General features: G+C 46.6%; 1 protein-coding gene across 1 annotated transcript; it reads left to right on the top strand.

Moving 5' to 3' along the window:
• Positions 1 to 2,076: 2,076 nt before the first annotated feature.
• PCNA (proliferating cell nuclear antigen) lies at positions 2,077 to 8,930 on the top strand. The gene is made up of 6 exons (XM_006110789.4): positions 2,077 to 2,393; positions 2,879 to 2,976; positions 5,994 to 6,061; positions 6,564 to 6,758; positions 8,147 to 8,270; positions 8,395 to 8,930. Exons 1-6 carry the CDS (start codon positions 2,173 to 2,175, stop codon positions 8,475 to 8,477), a joined length of 789 nt encoding a protein of 262 aa, XP_006110851.1. The 5' UTR covers positions 2,077 to 2,172; the 3' UTR covers positions 8,478 to 8,930.
• The last annotated feature ends 526 nt before the right edge of the window (positions 8,931 to 9,456 follow it).

Here is a 9,456-nt window from a genome sequence, read left to right as displayed (position 1 = left end):
GCTCAAAAGGAAGTCTATTTAAGATGCAAAAGTTTTTAGGCTCTTTGTCTTTGGCTAGCTGGCCAGACATCACAGAAGAAAGAGAACTTCCCTGACTTGGAAGTTTAGCAGAAATAACAAGTTTTAGGGTAAGTATACAATAAACTTTAGTGTGTTAGAATTAGCTGTGCTTTTTGTAAATTTGTAATTTACTTGTTCTGTTTTCACTTGCAACCACATAATTCCTACTGTTTATACTTAATAAAATTACTTTTTTTACTATCAAACCTAGTGTAAATAATTGTTACCTGGGAACAATCAGTGTGTACATTCTTCTTTCATTGTTAGAAGGGGCTTGCCTGAATGATTTATTTGCAGTTCTGATACCCTTTGGGGATTGGTTGGTTTCCTGGATGCTGTGTCTGAAATTGCATTCTCCTCAGAGCTGAAGTCATTCAATGTCTGCATTGCTCTTTTGGCAGGGAAGCTGATCTCAACTCTGTGTCTTAGCTGGAGACCAGGAGATCTAGCCCAGCGAGACAGGGTTGTGAGAAACCCCAGAGAGCAAGGCGGCCAGTGTCAGTAGCTTTATTAGCACACTGAGAAGCAACCCCAAGGGGGTCTTCTGTAACACACCCTCCGCTCCCCCCCCTCCCCGCTAACATGCACCATAACCCTTGGTAAATGGTTTCAGTAGTTAATTACTCTCACTGTTAAAAATATATGCCTCATTTCCTGTCTTAATTTTTGTCACTTCAACTTCTAACCATTGACATTTCTCTGCTAGATTGAAGGGCCCCCTTATCAACTATTTGTTCCCCATGTAAGGACTTGTTGATTATAATCAAGTCACCTCTTTATTAAGTTAAACAGATTGAGCTCTTTGAATCATTCCAAGGCATGATTTCCAATCCTTTCATCTCATGGGTCTTCTCTGAATCCTTTCCAGTTTTTCAACATCCATCTTGAACCACGCTGGTCACAGGGTGGAGGCAGAGTGGAGAAGGCTTTGCATGCTCCCTCACTCCCAGGTCCTAATTGGCCTGGGGGCAGGGAAAGCAGCTTTTGCCCACCTCTGCTACAGAGTATAGCATTGTGGATACCGGAAAGATCCTCAGAGGCTACAAATCAGTTACATCACCACATAACCCACCAAAATTGTTGCAAGTTGGCAAACTCAACAGCTTGACCTATACAACAACCCAGCTGGCAGCCTTCAGGAAATCGTCATTCAGCCCATCGGAACATCACATTGCCATAGAACCTTCAGAATTCCAGTATTCCGCATTGGCCCTTCCCATGATGCTCATGGAACTCCAGAACCCCAACATTCCAGTCTGCCTCCGCAAATTCCACTCATTGCCACCACATAAACCTGGGGCCCCAGCTTCCTCGTAACAGCCTATACCTCCCGAGGAATGTACCAGGATCCCAGAACCCACAGGAGCCCACTGCTCCATTCAGCAGCAAACATACATATTTGCAACGGACCTAGAGCCCTGATGTTCCACCCAGCAGGCTAAGGCCTACAACTCCCTGAACGTCCCAGCACGAAGAGCCACCTTCTCCACACACATTCCATCCAGCTAAGCCAGTGGAACATTGGTGGACCCAACATTCCATCTAGCCACTTCCACAGAACCCGTGGGTCCTCTGTGTTCTGTCTGGGAATCTTGGGAGTCCTCACATTCCACTTATCAGCGCCCTGGACACCCCCACCATCCCTTCTCAACTGCCCACAGAACGCTGGGTCCCCAGCAGAGGAAGGCGAAGCTGTGCGGACAGAAGAGCGGAGCGCTGTGATTGGCACGTGCGTACGGACAGTGAGAGCCCTGCGTTGATTGATCGCATACAGTAAGCGACGGGCCGACGCTCCTATGTTTGTGTTAGCTCATGAAGAGACGTAGGGCGACGTCATGATTGGCCAGCAACAGGCATGGGGCGGGATTTCCGCTGTTCTAGGATTAGCCGAGAGCCCTTCTTCAGGGGCAGGACTACCGGTTATCATGGAGGCGTTGATTGGTGTTCGAGGCGCCCTGAGGGCGGGGCTTCCGGCGGTGACTCGAGTATGATTGGTGGAGAGCGCCGAGTGGGCGGGGTCGGGAGGCGAGGGCAGCGGCGCTATAAGAGGCCGTTGGCGCGCAGTGGAGGCACTCGGGGGGTCTCTGTGGAGCGGCTGAGCGCGGCGACAGGATGTTCGAGGCGCGGCTGGTGCAGGGCTCGGTGCTGAAGCGGGTGCTGGAGGCGCTCAAGGACCTGATCACCGAGGCCTGCTGGGACCTGGGCTCGGGCGGCATCAGCCTGCAGAGCATGGACTCGTCGCACGTCTCGCTGGTGCAGCTCACGCTGCGCTCCGAGGGCTTCGACACCTACCGCTGCGACCGCAACATCGCCATGGGCGTCAACCTGGCCAGGTAGCGGGGCTGCGGCCCCTGAGGCGGGGCGCGCGCGGCATCCCCGCGCCCGGGGTGGCTCGAGCCCCTCCTGTCGGCCGCCAGTCTGGCGCCTTTTCTGTCGCGCGCGCGGGCTTGTCGGCGGAGGTGACGTCACTTCGGCGCTGGCGCGCTGCGCCCGGCCTCGCTGGCGGGAAAGTTGCACGTGGGGGAGGGGCGCTGAGGCTACGGGCCTGTGGCTAGTGGGGTCCGCCCCATGGCGCCCAGTTACGGCTTGTCAGCGTGCGCGCTCTCCTCCTCCCCCCCCCCCACCGCCGCGTCGTGGCCTGGGGGCGGGCAGGTTCAGCAGCACCTGGAGCTGTTCCTCTGCTCCCCTGTCACTCGCGCTCATCTCCCTTCCCAGGCTCGTGTGGAAATCCTGCACCGGGGGCCGCTGTGTGAAATGGGTGGCTGGGACGCAGCTCCCTGTATTGCAAATAAATCCCTTCAAATTCTTTCTTTCTTAGTATGTCCAAAATACTGAAGTGTGCTGGCAATGAAGACATAATCACGCTCAGAGCAGAGGACAATGCTGATACGCTGGCTCTGGTATTTGAGGCACCAAGTAAATATCTCAAACCCATTCTTTTTTATTAACATATTAATGCTACTGTAATTTACTTGAGATGGGAATGCCTGACAATTTCCCTTCATATGTTTCTCTCCTTGTCCAGATCTATTCTGCTCCCAATAATTTTCTGTTCATTGAACTTTTTGAAACTTGCCTCTTTTAGAGAGCGATAAGGGATTGACTCTGTGCTCACAGACTTGCAGAGGGACAATAGGGCTGCGGTCTGTTTTGTTTCATTTCTATATACTATTTATTTAAAAACATTCTTGCTGTGAACAAGTATGCTATCTCTGGAGATAAAGCCACAGTTTGAGAATTGCAAAACTAAGCATCTGGGATGGTATCTTCTAGACCAGGGATGGCCCATCATTTTTTATACAGGATTCATTCTAAGATTTTGGAAAGTGGTTGAGGGCTGCACTCTTCCATGGAGGAGGTGTGAGGTCTGGAATGGAGGTTGGGTGCAGAAGGGAGAATGCAGTCTGGGAGGGAGTTATGACCTAGGGAAGGAACTGGGGTATAGGATTTGGGGATATGACCTCATTGATTGTATGTTATCTTGCACTGGATGCTATCTTGCATTTAAGCTGTGACTTATAGACAGAGTGGCCACCAGGGCACCTGTGCTTTTTCCTCTTCTTTTGAAAACTGCCTCTTCCCTGTCTGTACACGCCTTTTTCTGGAGAGCTCGTTCAGAAAAAAGGCTTCTTGTGGAAAGAGGCTTTACCAATGTTGGAAAAACCCCTCCTGATCTCTTTTGAAAACACAATTGGTGTGTGGGTGCAAGTGAAGTTGGTTTTTTTTAAACTGCTGTTTTTCCGAAAAGACTATAGTGTAGACATAGCCTGGGAGAAGGGGGTATGGATGTATGTGGGATAGGTTCTGGCCAGGAGACTTACCAGTTAGCAGCCAAACAAGCCAGCCATGTGCCTGAGCGAGCAAGCAGGAAGGTAGCTGCCTGTTGTTCAAACAAGCAACTCCCGCTGGCCAGTTTCTCTCTAGAAACTGGCAAATAAGATTGTGCTGGGGGTGGGAGCAGCCTCTGAATCTTCCCTCCAGATGCAAAGAGGAAACACCCCACAGCTGTGTTTTCTGAGCAGCAAGCAAGAGAGCCTGCTTGGGGCTCCCCACCACCTCCATGGGCCAGATCTGGTGGCTTGGCGGGTTGTATTTTGCCCAGGCCTGTTCTAGACTGATCACTGAGTCCTATTGGGTAGATAGGAAGATAACCTAAAATCTATGCATACGTCTCTGGAACACCCTTAGATTGGGTCCCTAATTCAGGAACTATTGGAACTCATTTACAAAACTTTTCTTAACCATTACATTTATATATTCTCATACTATAATATTAAAATGTATAATCATTATTCCATGATGAGATCTTTGAGCTATAATGTATCTTAATTACAACTATCTCTAGATGGGTCTGTTCTTCAAAGCATTTTATCAAAGAAATTTGGTTTCAATCAGTAGATCAGGATCTATGGATAGATCTTGGAGCCTCTAACAGGTAATCCTGACTGGTTTGGCCAGGAAGCTATCAAGTACTGGCACTTTAGTTGCCCCTCCACCCACTGTCACACTGCTCCTGCCCTCTGTCTTGGAGCTGCCTGCCCCTTTGGAGCCTCCTGCGTGCTGTGCAGGGCATTGGAGGGAGAAGGGGGCACTGATGTCAGGGTGTCCCTCCCCCCCCCCCACTTCTGTACCCTATCTTCGCACAGAAGGGAATGGAGAGTTTAGCAATGCAAATCTGTCAGTGTTCACATGCTGAGTGTCTGACATGCTCACAAACATGCTGTATCCCTCACTCCCATATCCTGACCCAGCACATGTGGAGAGTGGTTGTTACTACTTTTACAGCTTGCAAAGTGTGTTTTTTGACTGGTCTGTGCAATTCATAATTTTCATTTCTCTTATGCTTGTATTTAATTCTTTGAGTAGTGAGTCCCCTAACCGGTCACAACTCGATTAATTATTCCTATGGAAATTGCTGCTCCTGGAAGTGACTGGCATGTACATGCAGCCTGAGGGGCAGAGCAGGGGGTCCCCACATGCTGGCCTTTCTTGCAGACTCCACGCCTGCAGCTCCCATTGGTCAGCAATGGGGAACTGTGGCCGGTAGAAGCTGTGGGCTCAGCTGCCGCAGGGCAGCACATGGAGCCATTGCTGTACATGCCACTGCTTTCAGGAGTAGTGCAAGGCCAGGGCAGGAGTCAGCCTGCCCACTGCTCCACTACCCACAAGCCATCTCAGTTCAACAGTGCCCAGCCAGAGCTTGCTTCCTGACCCCCTGTCCCAGCCCTGAACCTCCTTCTACATCCAATCTCCTGCCCAGATGTGAGTCCCCCTAAAGCACCTCCTGGACACCAATCCCCCCACTCTGGGCTAAGCCAGACTTTTCCCTTCCCACACTCCAGACTCCTTGGCCCAAGACCAATCCCCTAACCTAGCCTGATGAAAGTGAATGAGGCTTGGAGAAGAAGGGGGATGAAGTGAGCAGGGAGAGGCCATGGAGAAGAGGTGCAGCAGAGGTGGGGCCTCAAAGAAGGGGCAGGAATAAAGTAGGGCCAGGGTGTTTGGGTTTGAGGTCAATCTTACATTGCACTTAACCACAAGATCACATTTTCAATTTAAAAAGGTTGGAGACCACTGGTTTAAATAAATCCTGGATTTTATCCGTCCTTGTGTTAAATTATACTAATGACATCTTGTAATTCTGCATTTCAGAATAGCTTTGATTTGCTGTTCCAGAATTAAAATATATGCATATCTTTGAATTATTAGTCACTATTTAACCTTATTTAGCTTTAGATTTTGAGGTGATTGTAGTGGATATTTCTGTCATTTGGGATTGTCACAATGGCACCAAAGGGAGGAACTAATAAGCATTTAACTTTTTATCAAATTAAGGCTATTCTTTGAACCTTCTGGGGCAAAAATCTGAAAATCTTAACTTTATTAATGTTTCAGAACACCTCTGGTCAAATATCTTGTCTGTCTGTTCTTAGATCAAGAGAAGGTTTCTGATTATGAGATGAAGTTGATGGATTTGGATGTGGAACAGCTTGGAATTCCTGTAAGTAATTGTCCTCTATTGACCTAGGTTAGATGACTGGGTCTTAAAAGTAAGTCTACAACTTGATTGTTAAATGTTTTGTGGCTACCCTTATTAGGAAATATAATCTACCTAAACTTTATTTCTAGGCAAACTTTGTTTCCAAGAAAGATCTCACAATGTCAGTGGAAGCATTAGGCTTGCTTCTGCATTTAGTAATTTTGGCTTAAATCTGCAATATGATACACTAGCTAATATAGTCTCTTGCTGGATAGACTCAAGTAGAATCCACCTGCTAATATTGCAGAGCCAAGATAAAAAGCTGCTTGAAAATTAGCTAATAAAACTGAAAATGCCAGAAGTGGGTCTTGATAACAAGGTACTGTTTTTATTCAGGTTAGAACTGCACTTGAGAATATTGAAGTGGATAAAATAGAATTTCATTCTCAGAAGGAATGTAAACTTTAGATATAGGTTCCAGCAGTTCCTTTCGTACTCACTTATTAAAGTTTCCTTCTCACAGGAACAAGAATACAGCTGTGTAGTAAAAATGCCTTCTGGTGAATTTGCACGAATCTGCAGAGATCTCAGCCATATTGGAGATGCTGTTGTCATTTCTTGTGCAAAAGATGGTGTAAAGTTTTCTGCTAATGGAGAGCTAGGAAATGGAAACATCAAGCTATCACAGACCAGTAATGTGGATAAGGAGGAGGAAGCTGTAAGTTTGATCTGACAATATTCCAAAATAAGGGGAATCTAGTCTCTCTTGTGGTAGTTGAGTCAACTCTGCCAATATTTCATAAAGTTGCTTCAAGTCAGCCCTGCCTAGCTAGGGTTAGAAAACTGACCAGAAATGTAGGATCTTTCCTAGTTAATACATAGGTAACAGGTAAATGAGAAGTGGACAGGGGAAATGCTACTAGTGTTTTGGCTGGCATCTGATCTCTTGTGGTAGAACTGTGGTCACCAGCCTGTCAATTGCAATGCTCAGGACTTGTCTATACTTACTAAGGATGTTAAGAGGTAATCCTATAGTCAGTACAACTGTATTGACTACATCCATGATTAGTCGATAAGGGAAGGTGCTACTCCAGTGTCACAGCAGGGGTAGCTCCTGGACCCAGTGCGAGCTGGGCTTGCTCAATCCCAGCTTGCACCTGGTCCAGCAGGGAGATGGGACCCCCGTTGTGGACAGGGGCTGCTTCACCATAGGAGGAGGAGAGAAGAGTCCCAGCTATTGGAGCAGCCCCTTGCACAGCTGCCTCTCAGGTTCCATAGAAGTGGTGCTGGGGGCAATTGGCTTTTAAGCCTGCTCTCCCAGCATTGGCTCCTGCTTCCCCTCCCTCCTTGCTGCCTCTGATATGAAGATAAGGAAGGAAGTAGCCAACTACCAGATAAGCCTAGGCTTACCAACTACTCTGCAGTGCTCCTGATAACTATCAGGGATTGAAAAGTAGAGATTGATTCCCCAGGGGTCCATTTAGCTGGTCTAGTAAAGACCTGCTAAATCTACCACTGACCACACTTCTGACTCCAGATCAAGAAGTATGTAAGGGGAGATACTGTGGTAACTTGATCTAAGGCAGTTCTGTGTTGCCCTGGTCCCCAGTACTGTCCAAGCAGCTACTATTGCCTGGGGATTAGCCACTGGGGGCAGCACTTGCAGGCAGCAGTGTGGCACATGAAGACCTCCTCCCTCCAGGGTCACAGCACATAGATGTGCCTGCACTGACAGCCAGTTGGTTCCAGGGATGCAAGCTCTGGGTGGGAGTTCTAGGTGTAAGAAAAGGCTCTGGGATGGGGTAAACTTGCACTCCTCACTCCTGTACCCCAACGCTTCCAGATGAGAGCAAGTATGAATGGGAGCTGAGGGGCAAAGTTTGGAGACAACTGTAGAAAATGCTGTCATGAGGGCTGCAAATAATAGTGAATGAGTGCCCTTGCTTGTGCTTTGCTACGTTTATGCACAATTAAAACACAAAGGACTCAGTCCAAGAAAGTCAGTACTGAAACATGGATACTTGCATAGCTCTACTTATCACTGTCCCTGCTTTGAAGAGCATTTTAGTCTTAATTAATTATTTGATTACATTTTTTTCCTATTAGGTTACAATAGAGATGAATGAGCCAGTGCAGCTCACTTTTGCTTTGAGGTATTTGAATTTTTTTACCAAAGCCACACCACTGTCACCTACAGTTACACTTAGTATGTCTGCAGATGTTCCACTGGGTAAGTAATGCTGCCTGGTTTTTTCCAAGCAACTTTGTCATTACAACGCATCTTAAGTGATTTAAAGTATAAACTGTTTGGAAGTGTTCTGAATAACTGGTTTGTGGGTTTTCTCCTCCCTCAGTTGTGGAGTACAAGATTGCTGATATGGGACACTTAAAATACTATCTTGCCCCCAAGATTGAGGATCAACAGGATGGTTCTTAAAGAGCACTAGAATCAAGGGAAAATCCACTGAAAGCTGTTGGAATTGAAACTCTTCTAAGAAAGCCAGTGTGCAAGTTAGCAGTCTGAAGCATTGAATCAACGCTGTTAGGCATATTTGTAGATATTTCTTTGTAAATATTTTTCAACTTTGTAATATTTGTATCTCTGCTATTCTAGATCATTTGTCTATTACATTCTTTTTTAGATGCTGTTTTTAGAACCTAAGCTTTTTATTCCCTTTGGAAGTTGCAAGTGGTAAGAGTACAATACTGAAACATAGATATGCAAACTGTAGTGTCTTGAGGGCTGGGCTCTACCTGTGAAACTTCAGTTCACTGAGGCTGACTAATGTAAAGAATTCATTCAGCTTTTACAATTGCCTTATTTTGAAAATGGAAGCTATAATATAATTGAAATGTGAAAGTGGTAATAAAGAACATTACTCAAATGTTAGCCTGAAGAACTATGCATGAACTGAATAGACCTCAGTCCTGACAGTTGCTATTTTGGTTAAATTAAAGGATGTCTAAGCTCCTTTTGGGATACACAACATTTCATGTAGTCAAATATAAAATACCAAAGTTAAGCTTTTATGTGACTAACCTCTACTTAGCAGCTTCTTGATGCAGTGACATGCCTGATAATGGCAGTCATATTACAGTAAGACCGAGCTTATTGGTTACTGTTAATGGTTACATGCAGACCTGAATATCAGGGTGGCAGCTGACTATCAGCTCCAGCAGGGCAGGGCTGGCAGTGTTTGAAACTAAATGTGCCTTATTTGATGGCTATCTAGCAGAAAGATCAGACAAGGGACTAAGTGGATGTCCTGTAAACAACTTGCATTTTGAGACTTGCTTTCAGAGCAGGTTGTTTGATGGGGAAGATCCAGGGTAGGGAACAACTGACAATGGTGGTTCTTCCTTGGAACATAGGTAGCAGTGTGATCTTGACCCTGCAAACCCCACTGTAACAGTTG

This window comes from Pelodiscus sinensis, chromosome 28, assembly GCF_049634645.1.
Source record: "Pelodiscus sinensis isolate JC-2024 chromosome 28, ASM4963464v1, whole genome shotgun sequence".
Taxonomy (NCBI): domain Eukaryota; kingdom Metazoa; phylum Chordata; order Testudines; family Trionychidae; genus Pelodiscus; species Pelodiscus sinensis.
The sequence above is the reverse complement of the archived record's forward strand: the minus strand, read 5'-3'. Positions and strand labels throughout refer to the sequence as shown.